The sequence below is a fragment of the Cervus canadensis genome, chromosome 29, assembly GCF_019320065.1.
Source record: "Cervus canadensis isolate Bull #8, Minnesota chromosome 29, ASM1932006v1, whole genome shotgun sequence".
Taxonomy (NCBI): domain Eukaryota; kingdom Metazoa; phylum Chordata; class Mammalia; order Artiodactyla; family Cervidae; genus Cervus; species Cervus canadensis.
Window position 1 is genome coordinate 24,167,017 of NC_057414.1, and position 26,677 is coordinate 24,193,693.

Here is a 26,677-nt window from a genome sequence, read left to right on the forward strand (position 1 = left end):
CTTCTACTAATAGAGTCACAGTATTCCTACCTTTGGCTCTTCGTATAAATACAATCACCCTCCTGCCCCCACAACCTCTTGAGAGTTACAATAGCAATCTCTGGAGACTGGCTCAAACCAGGGATGCAAAGCAGGTAAGTAACTCATTCAAGCAGACCAAACAAGGCCAGCAAATTGCATCTCTTCGTCTTACTGCTCCAGATGACCTTATCCACGAATCTTATATTTTTGTCTTCAAAATCTTTTTGTCACCTGACTTTTTCCTCTTTCTACCACCAGCGTGATTATGCCCTGCCCCGCCCCGCCCCGCAAAGCCAACCCTTTCCCCCACGTTGCACAACCCTCACTTAGCTGTCTTATCACCCAGTAACAAGGTTCCAGACCTGTTCCGTTTTCCTGTCTAGCCCCCCGAGGATTTGAAATTCCATTATCTCTTCCTTTCTAAGTGCAACTACAACTCGGGGGTCTTGATCTTGATACTCGGCCGAATTTAACACATCCTTCTCGAAACTCTCTCCCCAGAACAGCGCCAATATCTTCTACCTCCTTTACTGCCTCTCCTCGGGTCCTTCCTATTCCTTTCTTCACAGATGTCCCCGAGTTTCCCTCCAGCAAGCCGGGTCACGGTTCCCTGGGCGCTCACACGGTTCTCAGCGGAACGGTGATCAGACATCCGGCGGAGCCTGGCTGAGCCCCGGGCGTTGGACGCGGGTGGACTTTCGAGCCTGGGAAGGGGCGGAGTCTAGGACGGCTCGGGAAGTTTGGTCCTCGGCAGCCCCCGTCCAGGGAAAGTGCGGAAGGAGGTCCCGGGCCTGGGGTCGCGGAACCGGCCTCGCGGTCCTGGCTGGAGATGGAGTTCGACAGCGAGGCTCTCAGGCGACTCCTTGGCAAGGTGCGGGCAGCCGGTCGGGCAGGGTCTGGGGCGTCGGGGTCTCGGGGCGTCCGCCCGTGGCCGGCCTACCGCCTCGGGGCGTCTACCGGCTTTTCTCGGGCCTCGGAGCCAGGGTGGGCTGGCCTGAAGCCGGCTGCGGAGAATGGGTGCGGTGCGGCGCGGCCCCGGCTCTGGCTCCGCCCGCAGTTCCGAGATCCCCCCAACCTCCACCCGCTCTTAGACCTTCTCACGCCACCAGCTTCTGTCTCAGCTTCCAGCACTCGCCTATCCCTTTAACCACGCCTTTCTCTCAGCAGAAATAGCTTACCCCCACCCACACCCCTGTGTTTTTGACTTGCAGTGTTCATCCTTTGTAAAACTCAGATGTTACTCCCTAGGAGATAGAATCACTCCCTCCTCTCTCCTTGTTTTCGGATATATCGATTATCACATCGTGGAGTAATTATTTCTATACAGACCTTACTCTTTGAAGGTGAACTTCATGGCGGCACATTCCCTCATCTAGCCCTGTGCCTGACAACGACGGGGTTAAGTAATTGCGGTAAATGAAAGACTCATGTATATTTGGGAATGAAAATAGGGTTGGAAGGCCCAGAAGAGATCCTCTTAACGTTGAAAGGTTGACTGGGAGGGCTGACCCAGAAGCCTGACCTGCAATTCTAGGGCGTGACTAAGGTCAGTTTCCAGGTTACACCAGGCTCTTAGACCAGGCTGTCTGATTCCCCACCAGTGTACAGTCTGAGGCAAACTTTTCCACCAGTTTCTTAGTTCAGTGATTCATAACGCATTTTAAGACTTCCCTATGCGGAAAGCGTACATTTGTGACGTTTTTGTTGGGTTCGTGTCTTTTTGATTGAAATTGTTTATATGCCTGATTTGAATGATTTTATCTATTGTGACAGATGTGTAGGTCTTGTAGGGAAAGAAGTATCATCATACCTAGGGTTACAGGCTTTCTGACTCCTTTTCAGAGAATATTAAATTAAAAGAACCACGCTATCAAGTTTTTCAGTGAGGGAAGCATGATGTATTGTCCAGGGGGAAGAATTGCTGAAGTTGAGACGAGAAAAAAAAAAAAAAAAACTTCATAATTTTGGTGGGACTGGAATGCAGGAAAAAGATAAAAGAGAGACGGTGATTTTCTCAAGGGTTGGAGCAGAATAGTTGAGGAAGGTTTTTATCAGTGCATAGGATAGAGTCTGGCACATTGGTGCTTAATAAATGTCTGTTGGATATGTCAATTAAGGAAACCAGTTAGAAACAAGTCAGTCTAGCAGATATTTCCAAAGTTTCTTAGTCCTTGAAGTAGCAAATAATATAACAACTTAATATTTAGAAATAATTTTAGTGCTGCAAATATTGTGAACAGTATATTAAAATCAAGCAACTGTATGGAGAACGTGAAAAATCTTCTTGAAAACAAAGGAAACCTTATAAATATTCCTGCTTAGATAAATACTCCAACTTCATGGATATGAAGATATCTGCTTTCTCCAGATCTGTAGAGTCAATGCAATTTCAATCAAAATTCTAACAGGGTATTTTGGGAATTTTTCAAACTGATTCTAAAATTCATTTGGAAGGACAAAAGGCCAAGAATAATCTTGACCTTCCTACAAAGAATAGGTGTGAGGCTTTCTCTACTGGATATCAAGACTAGTAATTGAGACAGTGTGGTATTGGTATAGGATAGACTGATTAACCAAGGGAACAGACTAGAGGGCTTAGAATGATGTTCACATATGTTTTGAAAATGCTATATAAAGCAGAAGAGGCATTGCAGAAAACTACAGAAAGGAGAATACAGGGACAAATGATTATCCATGTTGGAGAAAATGAAATTGGACCTTACTAACTAACTAAAAATTCCCCATGGATTAAAGATTTAAATGTAAGAGATGAGCTTTAAAACATAGAGATAAAATGGAGGGAAGAATCTTCATATTCTCAAGAGTATACAAGCATTTTGTAAACAAGATGTAAAATACTCAAAGAAGAGACTGATAAATTTGACTGCATTCAAAGTAAGAACTTTTATGTATAAAAAGACACATGAAGAGAGTGAAGAGGCAAAATACAAACTTGGCGAATAATATTGTAGTGCATAATTGAGAAAGTATTGGTATCCAGGCTATGTAAATTAGCCTACATATCAATATTAAAACCAAGACAAAATTGGACAAAAGACATGAATAATCATTTTTTGAAAAATAAAAGAAGACAGCAGGGACATGAGTGTTTTCCCAGTCCATTAGTAACCATGGAAAAGCAAATTGAGACCATGGTAAAACACCATTTTCTCTCACTATGTGGGTGACTTAGTTGCTCAGTCGTGTCTGACTCTTTGCGACCCCATGGACTGTAGCCCACCAGACTCCTCTGTCCATGGAATTTTCCCATCGAGAATACTAGAGTGGGTTGCCATTTTCTGCTGGAGGGGATATTCCTGACCCAGGGGTCTCTTGCATTGTCAGGTTAATTCTTTACCACTGTGTCACCTGGGAAGCCCCACTGTTGGTGGTTAAATGGTTATTTAACCCTTTGGAGAAACAGCTTGGGCTTTTTAAATTAATTTGATTATGTGTATTTTATGTCCTTCTACATCTAAGTAGATACCATAGATGATTCATAATATATGAAGCAAGAGACATTTGCAGAATTATTCATAATTCAAAATTAGAAACAACCCAGATGTTCATTGATGGAAAGATAATTTGTTCTATACTCATTCACACAGTGGAAAACACTACTCTGCAGCAGTGAAAATGAATAAAATATTACAACATGCAGCAATAGGAGTGAATCTTAGAAACAGTATGTTCAGGAAAAAAATTGGAGATTACATACAAAATTATATTTTAATTAAACCAAGAAGCAGCTCAGCAGTAGAGAGTGGTATTTAGGATGCACACAAATATGATAAAAACTATGGAGGGGGAAAGGCAAAGGAATATGACTATACAATTTAAGGTAGGCAGTTGAATGGTTGAGGAAGAAAAACCCAGACAGATATAATGGGATTGGAAAGCTCTGTGCTGTCCAGTAGTATGGTAACCACTCAACACATGTGGATTTTTACATTCATCAAAATTAGATAAAATTAAAAATTGAGTATCTCAGTCACACCAGCCACAAGTGTCGGTAGCCACATGTGGCTGCCGTATTCAATAGCACACACATGATCTTTTCCATTATGGCAGAAAGTTTTGCTGGACAGAGCTAGAGGGTAGGTTGGTTTATAAGTGTTTATTTTTCAAAATGTGTATATATGTACATATGTGTTTATGTGTGTGTGTGTGTATATATATATATTCTTTAGTATATATTAAATACTAGGTTTAGAAAGATTTTCTGGTTCCCCAGTTTCTATTTCTACTATCCCTGGCTGAGTTACCTTGAACAGGTAACTTAACCTAGATTTGCTCACTCATGAAATAATAGGATTGGACTTAATTTGTAAGATTCCTTAGTACTTAATTTGTTTAAAAAAATGAAATGATGCCATAAAATACTCCTCAGCGTCCAACATTTGAGCAGTGTCATACAGGAGTACTCTGATGTTCATAAATATCAGTCTACCAAATAAACATACTGCAGTGGAGCAGATTCAGATTGAATTTTAGTAACTTCTCAATTTTTCAGTCTTTCTCATTTTTTTAATATATAATTTTATTTATTTATTTATTTTTGGCTGTGCTGGGTCTTCACTGCTGCACAGGCTTTTCTCTAGTTGCAGTGAGCAGGGGCTGCCCTCTCGTTTCGGCGCATGGCCTTCTCATTGAGGTGGCTTCTCTCGCTGTGGAGCACGGCTCTCGGGCGCATGGGCTTCAGTAGTTGCAGCATGTGGGTTCAGTAGTCGTGGCTCCCACGCTCCGGAGCATAGGCTCAATAGTGTGGCACGTGGGCTTAGTTGCTCGTGGCATGTGGAAACCTCCCGGATCAGGGATCGGACCCTTGTCTCCTGCATTGGCAGGCAGATTTTTTACCACTGAGCCACCAGGGAAACCCCAGTCATAATGATTTTTATGATAGTATAATTGTTTTAGTTTTAGGATTTCATGGGCCAGTTTTCCTCTTTAGTTTGCTGCGTGCACCCTTTAAGCAAATGGCATTGTCTGAGGTATATCTTTAGAGAATGTTACACAGACTTCTCTTAGGTGGTATAGGAATAGTAATGGATTATATGTTAATAGTCATGGATTATATTAAATATTACATTAAGGGGATACTCTGTTTCATATAGACTAAAAGTGGCATGACTTTTTTTTTCTTTTTTGGCCGTGCTGCAAGGCATGCAGGATCTTAGTTCTCTAACGGGATTGAACCTGGGCCCATGGCAGTGAGAACATGGAGTCCTAACCACTGGACCTCTAGGGATTTTTCCATAATATATATATATTTTTAACAGATAAAATAGATCTTTTTCATCAAGAATGAAAATCACCTACTTGACTAGTAGTGATATTTGGGTTTTCAAGCCCTAACAAAGAGTGCTTTTGCACGTTTTTCAACAGACTTTCATATTACTTTGCAATTAGATCAATTCTAGTATATATCCCTATGCAGCCATTAATTATTATATTCTCAGAGGATGTTAAGAATGTAGAATACAGCATATAATATCAAATAGAAAACAAAAGGAAACTGATATGATTCATAATAAATGTGTAATCCAAGTGACATCAGCGCAGCTTTTTGTACATTTGTTTAGTGTTTAGAGTTGGGATGATTTCATTCACTTTTGATTTCACTGAATCAGGAACACTGAATCTGGGATTCATGTTTACCCTGCTCTAGTTAATACTGGTCGGCCCTTTATTTTAGTGATCTCAGAGATTGATGCTCCTGTGGATCATAACTGCTTTCTATATCCACTCTGCTTGTATGACTCTGTCCCTTTGCTGGGTGCCATCCAGTTAGCCTACATTTACTGAAGGCATGCCCTGTGCAGATTGCTGTGGGGAAATACAAAGATGAGTAAGAGTTTTCTGTTTTCAAGTTGTTAATAAATGATATGCTTTTTCTTCTGCCAAATTTTTTCCCCAAAACAAAATGACCTTCTGCTAAAATGACCTTCCTCCTTCCCTCTATTTTTCTATACCATTCTAGGCTCTAATGTGAATTGTAGACAGCTCTTTTCAGAGGCCTTTCTGTAACTTAGATATGCTGTCAATTCATCATTTCCTGTCTGCACTTACTGTTGTACACGTGTTTCATTTAATACCTGACTTTTACAAATGTTAATCATGAGATTTTCATACTTTCGTGCTGAAGTTGCCAGGTGGTAGAGCTATATCTCTTGCACATGAAAAATTGATCTTGTACATGAAAAAAAAAAAAAGATTCAGAGAGAGGAAACAGAATCTGTTAGAAGTTATTCTTGATTTTCTCCTAGTCACCTCCAGCCCTCAGTTCAGTTCAGTAGCTCAGTCGTGTCCGACTCTTTGCGACCCCATGAATAGCAGCACGCCAGGCCTCCCTGTCCATCACCAACTCCCGGAGCCTGCTCAAACTCATGTCCATCGAGTTGGTGATGCCATCCAGCCATCTCATCCTCTGTTGTCCCCTTCTCCTCCTGCCCTCAATCCCTCCCAGCATCAGGGTCTTTTCCAATGAGTCAACTCTTTGCATGAGGTGGCCAAAGTATTGGAGTTTCAGCTTCAGCATCAGTCCTTCCAATAAACACCCAGGACTGATTTTCCTTTAGGATGGACTGGTTGGATCTCCTTGCAGTCCAAGGGACTCTCAAGAGCCTCCTCCAACACCACAGTTCAAAAGCATCAATTCTTCGTTGCTCAGCTTTCTTCACAGTCCAACTCTCACATCCATACATGACCACTGGAAAAAACCATAGCCTTGACTAGACGGACCTTTGTTGGCAAAGTAATGTCTCTGCTTTTTAATATGCTGTCTAGGTTGGTCATAACTTTCCTTCCAAGGAGTAAGCGTCTTTTAATTTCATGGCTGCAATCACCATCTGCAGTGATTTTGGACCTCCAGCCCTAGGCACTCACTAATCTACTTTTTGTTTCTATGGATTTGCCTATTTTTGTACTTTATATGCAAGTAATTTAATATGTGGCTTTTTGTCTGTTTTCTTTCACTTAGTATGTTTTCATGTTTTATCCATGTATATATCAGTTCTTTATTCATTTTTATGGGTGAATTCCATTTTATGGATATATCATACTGGACATATGGATTGTTTTCCTTATTGACTGTTACAGATAATGCTGCTATGAACAGTTGTGCACAAGTTTTTGTGTGGACATGTTTTCATTTTTCTTGGGTGTATGCCTCAGAGTGGAATTGCTGGGTCATATGGTAACTCTAACAGGCTTCCCTAGTGGCTCAGTTGTAATGAATCCACCTGCCAGTGCAGGAGATGTGGATTTGGTCCCTGTGTTGGGAAGATCCCCTGGAGAAGGAAATGGCAACCCACTCCAGTATGCTGGCCTGGGCCATCCCACGGACAAAGGAGCCTGGTGGGCTACAGCCCATAGGGTTGCAAAGAGTCAGACACAACCTAGTGACTAAGCAAGAACAATGTAACTCTTTAATGTTCTGAAGAACTGCCAGACTCTTCCACAGCAGCTGCACCATTTTACCACCAGCAGTGGTGTGTGTGTAGAGGGTTCTGATTTCTCCTCATCCTCCCCCACATTTGTTATTGTCTATCTTTCTTATTGTAGCCTGTCTTTTGATTATAGTATGACTCTTCTGATTTTTTTGTTCTTTTTTAAGATTGTTTTGGCTGTGTTCTTTGAATTTCCATATGAATTTTAAGATCGCTTTGTGAATTTTTGCAAATGAGCAAAAAAAAGTCAGCTGGGATTTTAATGTGGATTGTTGATCATTGAATCTGTTGGGGACTATTGCCATCTTAACAATATGAAGTTTTCTGATCTGTCAACAAGGGATGTCTTTCTGTTTACTTAGACCCACTTTAATTTCTTTCAACAATGTTTTGTAGTTTTAAGAGTCTGTTTTGCATCTTGTTAAATGTATTCCTGAGTATTTTATTCTTTTTGATTGTTTTCTCAGTTTCATTTTCAGAATGGTAATAGACTCTTAACACACTTTTTAAAAAAAATTTTATTTAATCCCCTGCACAAATTTAAGAGGTGGAGTCTAGGAGTCTCCTCTTTGCCAATGAGAAAAGATCAAAGAAGTTAAATGATTTTGCCCACAGGGCAACCAAGGTAGTGTTTCTGAGACTACATCTGGATGAATGAGGAGGCAACTCTCTCAGCCTGACTGCAAACCCTTGCATGCTTTCTGTTCTTTCTTTGAAACCCAGTTGTAGTACCAGGAAGGAAAATTCTGGGTATCTCAAGTGAATGAGGTATTCAGGCATGAGAGGTGGATCTTTAACCATGATGTCAGCTGTGTAATTTCATATAGATATGAAACGCCCAGGCGTTGGGTTTGAGGTCTGGTTTCATTTACTATCTAACTCAGCAAGTTATTTTGATTCTCTAGGTTTCATTTTCTATAAAGTCGAGCAGTTATAAGCCCTACCTACTTCACAGGGTTGTTATTAATGGGATTAAATCAAATACCATTCATGGTTGTAAAACTCAGAGCCCAGGGCCTAGTCCATAGTAAGTGTTCAGTTAAATGTTAATTTGTAATTGTTCCGTTGCCTATAGTTTTATTCTTTTTTTTTTTTTTAATAGTTTTATTCTTATTCTGTGTTCATTTTTCTCTTTTCAGTACAAGTTCAGGGATCTAACTGTGGAAGAACTGAAGAATGTAAACATGTTTTTCCCACATTTCAGATATTCCATGGATACCTATGGTAAGAATCATTTCTCTAGTTTTTAAACGATTAATTATTTGTTCTTAGAGAGCTATAACTGTATTATAATTTCTCATTTCTCTCTTTTATCCCCTGATTCTGAACTGTACTTTATGACCTGTGGTTTTTAAGGAAACTTGAAGTTAATAAAATTTGTATTGTATTAGTTTCCTATTGCTGCTGTAACAAATTAGCACACAGTTAGTGTCTTGAAACAAATTTACTGTCTTATGGTTCTGTAAGCTAGAATCCCAGCATAAGTCTCTGTAGGTTGGAAGTGTTGGTAGGTCTTAGTTCCTTTCTGGAGGCTCTGGGAGATTTAAAAAAAAAAAAGGCAAAAAAGACTGTACCTTTTTTAGTTTCTAAAGGTCACCCATATTCTTTGGCTCAGAGTCACCTTCCTCCATATTTAAAGCTAGCAATTTGCATCTCTCTGACCATCCTTCACAAATCTCCACAGAAAGGGTTTTCTGCTTTAAAAAATTTTTTTTAAATCTATTTTATTCGGCTGTGTTGGGTCTTCTTGTTGCGTGGGCCTTCTCTACTGGCGGCAAGCAGGGGCTCCTTTCTAGCTGCGGTGCTTGGTCTTTTCTGTGTGGCGGTTCTCTTGTTGTGGCGCACAGGCTCCGGAGTTTTCAGGCTTCAGTAGTTGCAGCATGTGGGCTTAGCTGCCCCGCGTCATGTGGGGTCTTCCCAGACTAGGGATCGAAGTGGTATCCCCTTTGTTGCAAGGCAGATTCTTAACCTCTGGACTACTGGGGAAACCCAGGTGCTCTGCTTTTAAGAACCAAATGTGGGGCTTCCCTGGTGGCTCATTGGTAAAGGATCTGCCTGCCAATGCAGGGGGCATGGGTTCACGCACCAAACCATTGAGCCTGTACTCTGGAGCCCGGGAGCCACAACTACTGAGCCCATGTGCTACAACTAGCGAGGTGCATATGCCTTAGAGCCTGTGCTCTGGAGGAAGAGAAACCACTGCAGTGAGAAGCCCACGCACTGCTGCTGGAGAGTAGCCCCCACTGGCCACAACTGGAGAAGATCCTGTGCCGCAGTGAGGATCCAGCACAGTGAAAAATAAATAAATAATAAAAAAGAAAGAACGAAATGTGATTAGCTTAGGCCCACTCTAATCATATAGGATAACTTCCTCAGGGAAATTGTCAGGGTCCTTAACTTAATTGCATCTAAAAAAGTTTCTTTGCCAAGCAAGGTAATATATATATATATATGTGTGTGTGTGTGTTCCAAGGATTAGAGTTTTGGACATCTTCAGAGGCCATTATCTTGCCTATCACGTATATTGTTGATAATAAATTAATAATGTTTTAGTTATCTTTTTAGCTTAATATAGAGAGTCTAGTTACATGAGGAAGATTTTACTTCTTCATCTTTGAAAATTTCTTACCCCAGCCCACACTTGGAAATAACATTTTATATCATGACCCCATGTAATACATAACTAAAATGTTATATACACTGTGGCGTTTTCTATTCCATCCCATTTAAAAACAAATAGTGATTAAGACTGACTAAGTTGATTTCAGGACTTATGAATTAGTCAAAGAATACAGTTTTGAAAACTTTATATGAGTATGTTTTGTATTTGAATTAACTTGAGTTAATATATCTAATTCAGCTTCATATATGGGAAAATTTGGGGTATTAACTGAAGTATTTCTTAGGAATAGCTAATTTTTGTTTTGTTTTTAATTTACTTATTTTAAATTGAAGGACAGTTGCTTCACAGCATGGTGCTGGTTTCTACCAGACGTCAGCATGAAGCAGCCGCAGGTTTACCCAGGCCCCTCCCACCCGAGCACCCCTCCCACCCGAGCACCCCCCGCCCCCCATCACACCCGCCAGGTTGTTGCCGAGCCCAGCTTGAGTTCCCAGTGTTATACAGAAAATGCCCTTTGGCTGTCTGTTTCACGTATCAGTTCAGTTCATCACTCAGTCACGTCTGACTCTCTGCAACCCCGTGGACTGCAGCACACCAGGCCTCCCTGTCCATCACCAACTCCCAGGGTTTACTCAAACTCATGTCCATTGAGTCGGTGATGCCATCCAACCATCTCATTCTCTGTCGTCCCCTTCTCCTCCTGCCCTCAATCCCTCCCAGCATCAGGGTCTTTTCCAGTGAGTCAGCTCTTCACATCAGGTGGCCAAAGTATTGGAGTTTCAACTTCAGCATCAGTCCTTCAATAAACACCCAGGACTGATCTCCTTTAGGATGGACTGGTTGGATCTCCTTGCAGTCCAAGGGACTCTCAAGAGTCTTCTCCAACACCACAGTTCAAAAGCATCAATTCTTTGGTGCTCAGCTTTCTTTATAGTCCAACTTGCACCTCCATACATGACCACTGGAAAAACCATAGCCTTGATTAGACGGACCTTTGTTGGCAAAGTAATGTCTCTGCTTTTTAATATGCTGTCTAGGTTGGTCATAACTATCCTTCCACAGAGTAAGCGTCTTTTAATCTCATGGCTGCAATCACCATCTGCAGTGATTTTGGAGCCCAAAAAAATAAAGTCAGCCACTGTTTCCATGGTTTCCCCATGTATTTGCCATGAAGTGATGGGACAGGATGCCATGATCTTAGTTTTCTGAATGTTGAGCTTTAAACCAACTTTTTCACTCTTCTCTTTCACTTTCATCAAGAGACTCTTTAGTTCTTCGCTTTCTGCCATAAGGGTGGTGTCTTCTGCATATTTGAGGTTATTGATATTTCTCCCGGTAATCTTGATCCCAGCTTGTGCTTCCTCCAGCCCAGCGTTTCTCATGATGTACTCTGCATTTAAGTTAAATAAGCAGGGTGACAATATACAGCCTTGATGTACTACTTTTCCTATTTGGAACCAGTCTGTTGTTCCATGTCCAGTTCTAGTGGTTGCTTCCTGACCTGCATACAGGTTTCTCAAGAGGCAGGTCGGGTGGTCTGGTATTCCCATCTTTTTCAGAATTTCCCACATTTTATTGCGATCCACACAAAGGCTTTGGCATAGTCAATAAAGCAGAAATAGATGTTTTTCTGGAACTCTCTTGCTTTTTCGATGATCCAGCGGATGTTGGCAATTTGATCTCTGGTTCCTCTGCCTTTTCTAAAACCAGCTTGAACATTTGGAAGTTAATGGCTCATGTATTGCTGAAGCCTGGCTTGAAGAATTTTGAGCATTACTTTACTAGCATGTGAGATGAGTGCAATTGTGGGGTAGTTTGAGCATTCTTTGGCATTGCCTCTCTTAGGGATTGGAATGAAAACTGACCTTTTCCAGTCCCGTGGCCACTGCTGAGTTTTCCAAATTTGCTGACATTGAGTGCAGCACTTTCATAGCATCAATTTTTAGGATTTGAAATAGCTCAACTGGAATTCCATCACCTCCACTAGCTTTCCATTGCTGCTCTGCAAATAGATTCATCAGTACCATCTTTCTGGTTTCCATATATATGTGTGAATATACGATAATTGTTTTTCTGACTTACTTTACTTGTATAATAAACTCTAGGACTTCCCTGGTGGTCTGGCGGTTAAGAATCTGCCTGCCAATGCAGGAGACACAGGTTCGATCCCTGGCCCAGGAAGATTCCACATACTACGGGGCATTTAAGCCCACAAGCCACAACTACTGAAGCCTGCCTGCCCTAGAACCCATGCTCTGCAACAAGAGCAGCCACCACGATGAGAAGCCGGCACAGAGCAACAAGAGCCTAGCCTGTGCTCACTGCAGCTGGAGAAAACCCACCCCAGCAATGAAGACCAACGCAGCCAAAAATAAATAAAACTTTAAAAAAATAAATAAATAAATAAACTCTAGGTTCATCCACCTCATTAGAATTGACTCAAATGTGTTCCTTTCTATGGCTGAGTAAATATTCCATTGTATATATGTACCATAGCTTCTTTATCCATTCATCTGTTGATGGGATCTAGGTTGCTCCCATATCCTAGCTGTTGTAAATAGAGCTGCAATGAACATTGGGGTGCATGTGTCTTTTTCAATTTTGATTTCCTCAGGGTATATGCCTAGTAGTGGGATTGCTGGGTCATATGGTAGCTTTATTCCTAGTTTTTAAAGAATCTCCATACCATCTTCCATAGTGGGTGTATCAATTTGCATTCCCATGAACAGTGTAAGAGGGCCCACTTTTATCCACACCCTCTCCAGCATTTATTGTTTGTAGATTTTTTCACGATGGCCAAAGAATAGCTAATTTTATGTGTGGAAGAAATGATTAGATTCTGGCCCATCTGTTTGTTGCCTTTCTTGAATAACACCTGGCATCTGGTATATAAATGCCTGGGATGGGGGATTTAACAGCTACTATTTGTTGAACACCAAATATGTTTCTAAATATTTTATCTATATTATTTTACATACTCTTTTTACAACCAGAACTGTGAGATGAGTATCATCATCTTCAGTTTTCAGAGAGTTTAAATAACTTGCTGAAGATTACACAGCTAGTTAGGCATGGGGTTAGAGCTTGTACTCATGTTCATCTTCCCCTCTGCTTAAATAATGCATGTTCTTTTACAATGTCTTCCTTCATGTTATAGATTTAAAGCTTTGGTGTACCAGTTAATTCTTTATCTCTTTTCTCTCATCTAGAGAAGTGAGGTATGGTGCCATTAAACCCTCAAGCTATAGGATTATTATTGCCAATGTACATTTTGTTATTGAAGACAGTGTTGGTCATGTGTTATAATCATTTCTCTTTTGGCTTTTTTAATAATTTGCTTGGACAATGACTGTAGTTTCTGTACCACATTTCCAGATTGTTCCGTGCCCCTGAGAAACAATCTCTGTTCTACTGCTCTGTCCATTTTAGTTTTTACCTGAGGGTGACCCCTTCACCCATTGCTATCTTTCACTCATATCAGTTCAGTTCAGTTGCTCAGTTGTGTCTGACTCTTTGCGACTACATGAACTGCAGCACGCCAGGCCTCCCTGTCCATCACGAACTCCTGGAGTCCACCCAAACCCATGTCCATTGTGTCGGTGATGCCATCCAACATCTCATCCTCTGTCATCCCCTTTTCTTCCTGCCCTCAATCCTTCCCAGCATCAGGGTCTTTTCAAATGAGTAAGCTCTCTGCATCAGGTGGCTAAAGTGTTGGAGTTTCAGCTTCCAACATCAGTCCCTCCAATGAATACCGAGGACTGATCTCCTTTAGAATTGACTGGTTGGATCTCCTTGCAGTCCAAGGGACTCTCAAGAGTCTTCTCCAACACCACGGTTCAAAAGCAGCATTCTTCTGTGCTCAGCTTTCTTTGTAGTCCAACTCTCATATCCATACATGACTACTGGAAAAACCATATAGTTCAAGGTAAATATATGTACTTATGTACACTCTTGGCCTTGAGTTTTCTGTTATCCTAGCTTTTCCTCTTCTCCTTTTCTGATAAGTCATCAAATCTATTTAGACCTTTTTCTTGCACTGCCCAAGTAGTATGGTTAGCTACTGAGGTCTTAAAAGGACCATGTTCTAAGGCAGTTTGACAGTTTGAAACCACATGTAGTGTTTGCTGTACCAGTTCAGAAATGAGGGCACTAGCTCTCCATCAGTGTGTTCCAATTATTGATGGACAAGGTGAAACTTCAGAAATGTGAAGACTGAAAAAAGGTTGAGAATAATGGAGTTTGAGAAGTCAAAGATTATTAGTAATCTTTCTGGAAGGTCACTTTCAAAAATAAAACCTTTTTTTCTGATTATAAAATTTATAATCTGATATCTGAAAGTGATTATTAACATCAGTTACTTAGATTTGATGATTATTTGATAGTGTCTACACATTTTATAATCCTTTACTTCTTATAATGGGTTTTCACATGATCTCTTTGACATAGTCTTTATTTTATAGATGATGAAACTGAAGGTCAAAGTGATTAAAGTAACCAATAGTCAGATGCCTCTGTTGATGGAAGTAATCAATAAACAATCTGTAATAGGACTAGAAAAGAGGTTTTTTTTTAAAATTTTATTTGTTTATGGCTGTGCTGGGTCTTCCTTGCCTTGTGTGGGCTTTCTCTGGTTGCAGTGAGTGGGGGCTATTCTTCATTGTGATACACGGGCTTCTCACTGTGGTTGCTTCTCTTGTTGCAGAGCACAGGCTTAGGCACACGGGCTTCAGTAGCTGCAGCACTCAGGCTTGGTAGTTGTGGCTCGAGGGTTCTAGCGTGCACGATCCGTCGTGGTGTGGTGCACAAGCTTAGTTGCAGTGTGCCACGTGGTATCTTTCTGGACCAGGGATCGAACCCATGTCCTCTGCATTGGCAGGTGGATTCTTAGCTACTCAGCCACCAGGGAAGTTCAGAAAGGAGTTTTATTCAAGCCAAGCTGAGGCTCATAGCTTAGGAGACAGCTTCTCATAAAGTTCTGAAGGGCTAGTCTGAAGAAGCATGCTTGTTAGCACAGTTTTATATGTCAGAACAAAGAGCATCAAAGGTGACAGGGGTTCATTCCTTCAGGGTTTCCAAAAAAAAGACACATGAGCATACACGGAGTGAGTCAACATGGCCTTCACACCTGTGAAGGGAACTCGATCATTGAAGGAGTACTAGCATTGATGTTTTAGGAAAGAGAGGCATTTATCTGTCTTCAAAACAAACATTCTTTGCTTCTGGACAGTGTATCCTTTTCTTTCACTGTTAAAACAAATTTAACACAATGTATGTTTAAGGGGCCACAAAACTGGCTATTCTAGTTAGCATAAAGCTTAAGTTAAATAATGTATGAGCCAGAATGACTTCCCCATATCTCAATATGTAAAAGTTTCTTCCATCACCTCTAAGTAGGAAAGCAGGCCAAGAACTTGGGATTTAATATCAAAGTCCTGAGTTCTTTCAGCTGCCTGCTCTGCTTTCTAAGATAACATCATTTAGTACTTTGCCCTTGTCAGTGTATTTACTGATTCCTAGATTATGGTATTTATAAATTGTGTGTTTCTGTTTGTGTGTATGTACATGCATGCATATTAATAATACAGTTCTTCCTACTTCTGATTGCACTTTTTGGGACTTTTTTTTTCTTCTAGTTTTCAAAGATAGTTCCCAGAAAGACCTACTGAATTTTACTGGTACTATTCCTGTGATATATCAGGGTAAGTATGGAAGTTGAGAAAATGTGGGAATTTTCTAAAAGAGCAATTTAATTAGAACTTGTATTTGTTTAGTTCCATAACATTCTCAAAGTGCTTTTTAAAGAACATTCTAAAAAGCTGGTTGATTTTTAATTAAGTAATTATTTATTTTTAATTAATTTATTTTTTTGGCCACACTACGTAGCTTGTGGAATCTTCATTCCCTGGACCAGGAATCAAATCCTGGCCCCCAGCAATGGAAGCTTGGAGTCCTAACCACTGGACTGGCAGGGAATTCCCTCACTTAAAATGTATATAACCTATACTGAACCTTACTGGATATAGCAGAATGCTGTCCCAGAGAAGGAAGGCCTAGGTGTTAATATCAACAAATTCATTTCAGTTCAGTGGATATTTATTTATTGAATGTCAGCTGTCTGCCCACCACCCTGCTAGGTTTTGAGGTTTGGTTCCATAACATTCTCAAAGTGCTTTTTAAAGAACATTCTAAAAAGCTGGTTGATTTTTAATTAAGTAATTATTTATTTTTAATTAATTTATTTTTTTGGCCACACCACGTAGCTTGTGGAATCTTCATTCCCCGGACCAGAAGTGATCCAGACAGACATGAGCGTGTGCTTGTGGAGAGTTTACTCTGCCTTCCATAGCGAACTTCAGGGGTTCCACCTTTTTTCCCATTGCATGTTTTGTTCCCCTTCCTTTCCCTCTGTATGATGTAGCATTATCCCCACTCTACAGGTGAAACTGAGTCCTGATCACGTGGTTTACCTGAGCCCACACAGCTGGTTATCAGACTGGAACTTAGAACTCCAATAGGAAATTTTTAAAACACAAGAGCCCATTAAAACTCAAAAAAAGGCAACATATTTTCAGATGTCCTGACAGGTTAGAATAGTTAAGTATTGGCCCAAAAAGAAAAAAATAATCACTAACTTACCTGTAATTAATTCTTAATTATGATGGATTGATTGACTGATTTCATAGTTCTTAGCATCCCCTGTGATTTCAAGGGTAGTTGCATATCGACAGAGGAACTTACGGATTTAAATGAATCATTGCTTGTTAAATCATGTAGGGAGGTAACAAGAGGGCATAAAAGTTATCTTAAAATGTCACTCGTTGGCTCTCTGCGTCTTCCTGGAGCTGTGGAGTCATTGATTCTTATGCTGGTAGTAATTCCAAGGTAGTAATGCAATATGTTTTCATTTTGTAGTACACCCTTTTTTTCCCTTTTGCTTTTGACTAGAATTATATCAACTCCTTTTGATGCACACCAGTTATTTCTAAGCTGATAGGAGGAGGTCAGAGTGTATTATCTTTCTTGTCTGTAAAGTGGGCCAAGGGAAGAGCCTAACTAGAATTTTGAGGATTAAATGCACTACTTTTAAGTAAATCTCTTGGCTTTTACAGTTCCTGGCACGTAGTAAGTGCCCAGTTAAATGTTGCCCATTATTATTTCTTTGCCTTTGTTGCTGTCTTCTGGTTACTAGTTTTGTTAGTGTAGTAATACATACTGGGCTTCCCTGGCAGCTCAGTGGTCAAGAATCCACCTGCCAATGTGGGAGACACAGGTTTGATGCCTCATCGGGGAAGATCCCACATGCTGAGGACAGCTAAGCCCATGCCCTGCAACTGTTGAGCCTGTGTTCCAGAGTCTGGGAACTAGTGAGCCCGTGTGGCACAGCTATTGAAGACCACACGCCCTAGAGCCCGTGCTCTAGGAGAAGCCACCTCACTGAGAAGCCTGTGCGCTGCAGCCGCTCACAGCAATTAGAGAAAAGCTGTACAGCAAGAGAGACCCAGCACAGCCGAAAATAAATAAATACAAAAGTTAAAAATAGAGGCCAAGTCTTGTCAAAATAAAATATAATTTTAAAAAATACAAATGTTCATGCTAAAAAAATTCAAACAGTTGAGAAAAGATGAGGTTAATTATATCTAACCTCCCATTACCCAGTCCTATTCCCCAAGTGAATCTTCTGTTGATATTTCCTAATATATACCTGTAGAAATATTTTGGATTATTTCTTATCCCTCCAGATTGTGTCAAGGTTGTGATACACTTTTTCTTCATTCACCCATTCTTTAGAGATGTGTATCATACCCATCTGAACTTTATTTACAGCTAACTCAAATTATTTTCTTATGATATAATTACTTTAAATCCTAGGACTTTACCAGGAGTTCTGAATCTTGGGTAATGAATTACTGAAAGTAAATGGGCAGTCTAGGAGGCAGGGCATTTGCTGACACAAAGGAATGAGAAAGAAGAAGGGCACAGAGAATACCAGTAGTGAAATCTTACAAGCTCAGTTCAGTTCAGTCGCTAAGTCATGTCCGACTCTTTGCGACCCCGTGGACTGCAGCACGCCAGGCCTCCCTGTCCATCACCAACTCCCAGAGTTTACTCAAACTCATATCCATTGAGTCCGTGATGTCATCCAGCCATCTCATCCCCTGTTGTCCCCTTCTCTTCCCACCTTCAATCTTTCCCAGCATCAGGATCTTGTCAAATGAGTCAGCTCTTTGCATCCGGTGGCCAAAGTATTGGAGTTTCAGCTTCAGCATCAGTCCTTCCAATGAATATTCAGGAGTGATTTCCTTTAGGATGGACTGGTTGGATCTCCTTGCAAACCAAGGGACTCTCAAGAGTCTTTTCCAGCACCACAGTTCAAAAGCATCAATTCTTTGGTGCTCAACTTTCTTTATAGTACAACTCTCACATCCATACATGACTACTGGAAAAACCGTAACTTTGACTAGACCGACCTTTGTTGGCAAAGTAATGTCTCTGCTTTTTCATATGCTTTCTAGGTTGGTCATAACTTTTCTTTCAAAGAGCAAATGTCTTTTAATTTCATGGCTGCAGTCACCATCTGCAGTGATTTTGGAGCCCAAAATAAGTCAGCCACTGTTTCCCCATCTGTTTGCCATGAAGTGATGGGACCAGATGCCTTGGAAATCAGGCTCACACATGCTTTGTCATGCGTGTGATATTAAAATGCATAAATGCGGCTGGGGAGGGGCATTGATGGAGGCAGCAGAACCTTGATCAACCAGGAAGATAACTTCAGTAGATACTAGTTTCCTTTTCTTTAAAGGGTAGTGATTAACATTAGAAAACGGCTCCATTGAGATTAGGACTACCACTCCAAAACAAAAATGTTGCATGGCCTAAAGAGTGGCTTTTAAATGTTTGATTGTGACCCACAATGAGAAATACTTGCATATGTTAACTTCAGTCAACACTTGTATATAACTGAAATTCCATACTACCTGCCATTGTATTTTTCTGTTTGATTCCATTTAAAAATTTTATTGTTTGCAGTCCACTAAATTAATTTCCCAAGCTATTGATTGTGACCAGCATTTGAAAAACACTGGTCTGGAGTATATAATGTTGGAGTGAATTCTGGAGGAATGTGGCGATGTGTCTCAGTACTTGTCAGTCATTTTATGGTGCTGTGATCACATGACTTTATAATCATAAAGTTAACTTTGGACCAACAGCTGTGTCTGTTCCCATACTGTAAGTACTTAGATACCGTGTATGCTGACTGGTGTAACTAGACTTGTGGCGATTATTTTCCAGTATATACAAATGTTGAATCATCATGTTGTCTACCTGAAGCAAATATGTTATATGTCAGTTATACCCAAATAAAAACAAAATTTTAAAATACTTCGATAGGACTTCCCTGGTGGTCCAGTGGCTAAGACTCCACACTCCCATTATAGGGGGCCCAGGTTCATTCCCTGGTCAGGGAACTAGATTCCACAAACTGCAACTAAGATTCAGAACAGCCAAATAAACACATCATACTTTAAAAATAAATAAATAAATAAATAAAAATAAAATACTTCGATAAAGTTAGAAGAGGAATATAGTTCTGAGAACTGCTGATATAAAATAGTAAAAATCATACCATGACATTTCTATTATATACTGACTTTCAGTCCTTTAGAATTACATGGGAAGCTTTTGAAAAATGTTGTCCAGACCTGGTCCCATTGAATCATAAACTTGGGGGGCAAGGATTGGGTATTGGTATATTTCACAGTTCCTAAAGAGTTTCTAATACACAGGCAGAGCTGAGTATCATTGTGGTTAGGAGAGAAGGAAGCAAGATGAAAAAAACAGAGGATTTCCTTAGTGAGAAAAGATTTCTTCAGTAGAGGAGAAAACTTTTTATTTATACCTTGCTTATTTCCAAAATGGGTTTGAAGACAATTTTAAAAATTGCCAAACCATCATGGTACTTAACTGTGCTTCCCAGGTGGCTTGGTAGTAAAGAATCCTCCTGCCAATTCAGGAATTGCGGGTTCAGTCTCTGGGTTGGGAGGATCTCCTGGAGAAGGAAATGGTAACCCACTTCAGTATTCTTACCTGGCATCCCATGGACAGAAAAGCCTGGCAGACTGTAGTCCATGTGGTCGCAGAGTCAGACATGACTTAGCAACTGAGCAAAACGTGGTACTTAACCATGTCATGTACTATTCTAAGCATTTTATGTACCTTAACTGATTTTATCCTTACAACAATCCTATGAAGTAGGAGCTTTTATTACTCTTTTTTGTAGAGGAAGGAATTGAGGCACAGAGAAGTTAAGTAACTTGCCTAAAATCCTATAGCTAGTAATGTGTGGAACTAGGATTTGAACCTAGGCATTCTTGCTCCTGAGCAGCCATGTTTGAAATACATTGAAAAAACATATGCAGTAAGACTATAAAAGCAGGAACAAATATTGGGAGATCCAATAGAAGGGTTAAGGTAATTGATCAGATTTCTAGTTTAAGGTTAGTTTTTGCACTTGAGTTTAGCTTTGGGCTTCCTCTGAACCAAAGCAATCAGAGATTTTGGCTCTTGCACCTGATGTGAAGAATTGACTCACTAGAAAAGACGCTGATGCTGGCAAAGGTGGGAGGAGAAGGGGACGACAGAGGATGAGATGGTTGGATGGCGTCACTGACTCAATGGACATGAGTTTGAGTAAGCTCTTGGAGTTGGGGATGGACAGGGAGACCTGGCGTCCTGCAGTCCATGGGGTCACAAAGAGTAGGACGTGCCTGAGCAACTGAACTGAACTGAAATGAGGCATGATGTACATGGTTATGTAGCACATTACATGGTACATGTACATGGAAGATCTTCCACTTGGGTTCCTATCTCAGTGCACTAAAATTTAAGAGCCACTGAACAAGGTGGCTGTTAAGGTTATTTTCAGCTGTTGAGTTCTGTGTATCTAACCCAGCTTGTATGTTACAGTATCTTTAATTAATGAGCAACTTGAGGGCTAGTCTCAAATTCATCTTTCATTTGTTCATTCATTCATTATTTATATAAGAAACTTTTATTGAGCATCCAATATGTTAGACACTGTAGTAGGGAACATGGAAATGAATAATATATAATCACCTCTAGACGTTTATAGTGTTAAAGGGGAAATAGACTTGTAGACAAATAACTTGGGTGGAGCAAAGAATGTTATATAGAGAAAAGTTGTATCCCATACTCCTAGTACAGTAGGTCCTATAAATATTTACTGAATTGAATTGAATAAGCTGGCCATTGTCTTGATTAATTTTCCTCAAATGTTATACTGGTGCTTTAATGGAAACATATTTCCAATGTGGATGAATATAGGGAAATAGGCCTCAGTTTACATAAATCCTTTACCTATAAGTTTGACTAGACTTGTGTCTTGAAATGTCACGTAGCTATACCATAAATATAATATGTGTGCTTTTCATTATTGTTTGAAGATGTGTTTGTTTTGTCTCAAATAGGTAATACATATAACATACCTATTCGTTTGTGGATTTTGGATTCTCACCCTTTTGCTCCCCCCATTTGCTTCTTAAAGCCAACTGCAAATATGGGAATCTTAGTTGGAAAGCATGTGGATGCTCAAGGCAGAATATACTTGCCCTATCTCCAAAACTGGAGCCATGTAAGATCAATTTGGATTTTCTTTTGAAAATTTTTATTTTTCTGAATGTTTATCTTTGATACTAATGGTACAAATAAGTTACTGAATTTTCTTTCAATGATACTCTTCTTATGGTCTTTAAACATAATTTGAAATTGAACTCCCTGGGGGTCACCCACGTCCCAGAACCCTGCTGACAGCAGCCTGCTTGGATCTACTCTCTCCAGGTCTGGGAGCCAACCATTGTTTACTCCTTGTCTTTTTGCAGTCATTTGCTGTTTGATAAAGCAAATGAAGAGCTACTAGCAAAATATTGAGGCATTATTTCCTAGTCATCCCCAGTAAAGATTCTTGTGTAATAGGTGTATTTATATGTAGCTTTGCCTGTTTTTAACCTTTACGTAAATTTAATCATATTGTATATAATCTTCTATTACATGCCTTGTTTTAACTGAGTGTTGTTTTAAAAATTCACCCCAATGATGCATGAAACTAGTTTATATATTTTATAAGCCCTCACAAGGACTTCCCTGGTGGTCCAGTGGATAAGACTCCAAGCTTCCACTGCAGGGAGCACAGTTTCAGGGCACTAATCCTGTGTGCCATGAGACACGGCCAAATAAATAGATAAATAAAAGTAGAAAAATAAAAAGAATATGGCCCAGGTTTAAAACACAAAGCAAAAAGAAACCCTCAGATTATGCATTCTACATATTTCATCTATCACTATAATGAGCGTTTTTCCATATTAGACAGTATTTTCAAAACACATGGTTTTTAAATGGTTGCCTGATGATCCAGCATTAGGATATTGCATGATATATTTGTAAATTGCTTTGTTAGAAATTTAATGATGAGCATCCTTAAATATAAATATTTGTAAATATACAATGTTTGTACATCTTATAAATCTTTAGTAATTTTCTAATGATAAATCTCTAGGAATGGAATTATTGGATCAAAGTTTTAAAATGTTTTGAAGGCTATTCTTATATTTTCCCAAATTGGCTTCCAAGAAGTAGACACAATCTTATGATTCTGCCATTAATAGAAATCAGTGGAGGAGGGTATCTGGTTTATAGAACCCTTGCTCTAAAGGGTGCTATGAAAGAAGGTATTATATTTAAAACAAAACAAGCTTTGGCTTATCCCTATGGTTCATTTATTATTATTATTGTTATTTATTATGAATATAGAATATGCTCTCATTTTTGTAAGTAAAACTTTTATGACAAGATAATTTATAATATATTTGTATATACTGAGAAAGTTGTAGGACAGGGATGATAGAGAGGAGTGAGGTTGAAGTATAGGGTGGTATTAGAATTATCACTTCTTATTTTATATATGTACTGTAAAAGGGTGTGCAACTGTGGATTCATTTCACTTTGTTTTACGGTTTTCTATATTTTTCATATAAAGAAAACTTCTAAAAAGAAGAAAAAGAATAAGAAAAGGAAAAGATGCGCACCAAATTGTCAGTAGTGGAGTTTAGGTGGGGAGTTTACTTGATGAACTTGTAGATTTTTTGCATTGCTTGGTGATTTAAATAATAAAATTACCAGTTAAATGTGATGAATTCAGTTCAGTTCAGTTGCTCAGTTGTGTCTGCCTCTTTGCGACCCCATGGACTGCAACATGCCAGGCTTCCCTGTCTATCACCAACTCCTGGAGCTTGCTCAAACTCATATCCATCAAGTCAGTGATGCCTTCCAAACCATCTTATCCTCTATCGGCCCCTTCTCCTCCTGCCTTCAGTCTTTCCCAGCATCAGGGTCTTTTCCAATGAGTCAGTTCTTCGCATCAGGTGGCCAAAGTATTGGAGTTTCAGCTTCAGCATCAGTCCTTCCAATGAATATTCAGGACTGATTTCCTTCAGGATGGACTGGTTGGATCTCCTTGCAGTCCAAAGGATTCTCAAGAGTCTTCTCTAACACCATAGTTCAAAAGCATCAATTCTTTGGTGCTCAACTTTCTTTATGGTCCAACTCTCACATCCATACATGACTACTGGAAAAACCATAGCCTTGACTAGATGTACCTTTGTTGGCAAAGTAATGTCTCTGCTTTATAATATTCTGTCTAGGTTGGTCATAGCTTTTCTTCCAAGCAGCAAGCGTCTTTTAATTTCTTGGCTTCATTCACCATCTGGAGTGATTTTGGAGCCCCCCAAAGTAAAGTCTCTCATTGTTTCCATTGTTTCCCCATCTATTTGCCATGAAGTGATGGGACCGGATGCCATGATCTTAGTTTTCTGTATGTTGAGTTTTAGGCCAGCTTTTTCACTCTCCTCTTTTACATTCATCAAGAGGCTCTTTAGTTCTTCTTCACTTTCTGCCATAAAGGTGGTGTCATCTACGTATCTGAAGTTACTGATATTTCTTCCAGTAATCTTGGTTCCAGATTGTGCTTCATCCAGCCCGGCATTTCTCATGATGTACTCTGTATGTAAGTTAAATAAGCAGTGTGACAATATATAGCCTTGACATACTCCTTTCCTGATTTGGAACCAGTCTGTTTTTCCATGTCCAGTTCTAACTTGCTTCTTGACTGGCATACAAATTTCTCTGGAGGTAGGTAAGGTGGTCTGGTAGTCCCATCTCTTTAAGAATTTTTCAGTTTGTTTTGATCCACACGATCAAAGGCTTTAGTCAATAAAAATAAAGGCATAGTCAGTAAAGCAGAAGTAGATGTTTCCCCGGAACGCTCTTGCTTTTTCGATGATCCAGTGGATGTTGGTAATCTGATCCCTGGTTCCTCCACCTTTTCTAAATCCAGCTTGAATGTCTGGAAGTTCTCGTTTCATGTACTGTTGAAGCCTGGCTTGGAGAATTTTGAGCATTACTTTGCTAGTGTGTGAGATGAGTGCAATTGTGCGGTAGTTTGAGCATTCTTTGGCATTGCCTTTCTTTGGGATTGGAATGAAAACTAACCTTTTCCAGTCCTGTGGCTACTGCTGAGTTTTCCAAATTTGCTGGCATATTAAGTGCAGTACCTTAACAGCATCATCTTTTAGGATTTGAAATAGCTCAACTGGAATTGCATGACTTCCACTAGCTTTGTTCATAGTGATGCTCCCTAAGGCCCACTTGACTTTGCGTTCCGGGTTGTCTGGCTGGCTCTAGGTGAGTGATCACACCATCGTGGCATTGTGGGTCATGGAGATCTTTTTTGTACAGTTCTTCTGTGTATTCTTGCCACCTCTTCTTAATATCTTCTGCTTCTGTTAGGTCCATATCATTTCTGTCCTTTATTGTGCCCATCTTTGCATGAAATATTCTCTTGTTGTCTCTCATTTTCTTGAAGAGATAGTCTTTCTTATCTCTAGTCTTTCCCGTTCTATTGTTTTGCTTTATTTCTTTGCATTGATCATTGAGGAAGGCTTTCTTTTCTCCCCTTGCTATTCTTTGGAACTCTGCATTCAGATGCTTGTATCTTTCCTTTTCTCCTTTGCCTTTCGTTTCTCTTCTTTTCCCAGCTATTTGTAAGGCCTCCTCAGAGAACCATTTTGCCTTTTTGCATTTTTTTTTTCTTGGGGATGGTGTTGATCACTGCCTCCTGTGCAGTGTCACCAACCTCCATCCATGGTTCATCAGGCATTCTGTCTATCAGATAAATCCCTTGAATCTATTTGTCACTTCCACTGAATAATCATAAGGGATTTGACTTAGGTCATACCTGAATGGTCTAGTGGTTTTCTCTAGGGCATGATAAAAATTTGTTAGTTGGAAGGACAAAATTGATGTCTTAACCTTAATACTTAGTTTTTTGGTTACTTGAAAAATTGAAATCTTATCATGTATTTATTTACCATGTATATTTCTTCATTTTTGAATTCTCTATCTCTTTCATCTATTTTTACTCTCTTTTAAACAAAAAACTTATTTTTTTTTTACATCTGTGCCCTGTTGTGTGAACTTCTCTTCCCTATTTCTTCTTTCTGGTTTACTCTGGCATCTCTTTTCATAGTTAGTTTAATAAATACTCAGAGGTAGTCCTATAATCTAGTCGAGGTTGTGCTTGGTTTCAGTTCAGAGAGTGTTGATTTCACTTTACTCTTCTGAACCTCTATTATAAGCCAAAACTAGTCTTAAAGAAGATACATTATTTAAATGGCCCTGTTTAGAAGAATTACATTTAGGGGGAGTGGAGGGATAAATTAGGGGTTTGGGATGAACAGATACACACTATTAAATATAAAATACGTAGAGACTTCCCCAGTGGTCCAATGGTTAAGACTCTGTGCTTCCAATGCATGGTATGTGGTTCAGGGAATTAAGATCCCACATGTAGCGCCATGTGGCCAAAAAATAAAAATACATGAATAAAATAGATTAAAAAGATCTACGGGATAGCACAGAGAACTATATTCAGTATCCTTTTTTTAATGTTTATTTATTTGTTCATCTTTGGCTGTGCTGGGTCTTCATTAATACAGTGGTTACTCTCTAGCTGCAGGGCACGAGCTTCTCATCGTGGTGTCTTCTCTCGTTGCGTAGCACAGGCTCGAGAGCGTGTGGACTTCAGTAGTTGTGTCTTGTGGTCAGTAGTTGCAGCTCCCGAGCTCTAGAGCACGGCTCAGTAGTTGTGACATGTGCTCAGTTGCTCCCCGGCATGTGGGCCTTACCGGATCAGGGATTGAACCCGTGTCTCCTGCATCGGCAGGCAGATTGTTTACCACTGAGCCACCAGGAAAGCCCTATATTTCAATATCTTGTAATAGGCTATAATGAAAGGCATCTGAAAGAGACTAGATAGATAGCTATACTTATGTCTATAATCTGTGTATCTATATATCTATATCTGATTCACTCTGCTGTATTCCTGAAATTAACACCACATTGTAAATCAGCTGTATTTCACTTCAAAAAAGTATGAGTTATGATTTTAAAAGTACTGCATGAAGACCCACATGCAATTGAAATTGTATAGTATTAATATGATTACATAGTG

The 26,677-nt window shown here is 39.8% G+C and overlaps 1 protein-coding gene across 5 annotated transcripts in view; it reads left to right on the plus strand.

The window, feature by feature from the left end:
• Positions 1-342: 342 nt before the first annotated feature.
• Positions 343-26,677, plus strand: part of UEVLD (UEV and lactate/malate dehyrogenase domains) — a 55,367-nt gene continuing 29,032 nt past the window's right edge. For 2 of the 5 annotated variants that reach the window (XR_006266467.1, XM_043452421.1), the window contains exons 1-4: positions 343-892; positions 8,609-8,693; positions 15,729-15,794; positions 21,582-21,745. Coding sequence is in view for 3 of the 5 variants with exons in the window: in XM_043452421.1 (XP_043308356.1) it covers positions 851-892; positions 8,609-8,693; positions 15,729-15,794; positions 21,582-21,745 (357 nt within the window). In the remaining 2 variants the exon portion in view is untranslated. Of the gene's footprint in view, positions 893-8,608; positions 8,694-15,728; positions 15,795-21,581; positions 21,746-26,677 lie in introns of those variants that run through there. The other 3 variants (XM_043452419.1, XM_043452420.1, XM_043452422.1) reach the window with 3 other exon arrangements.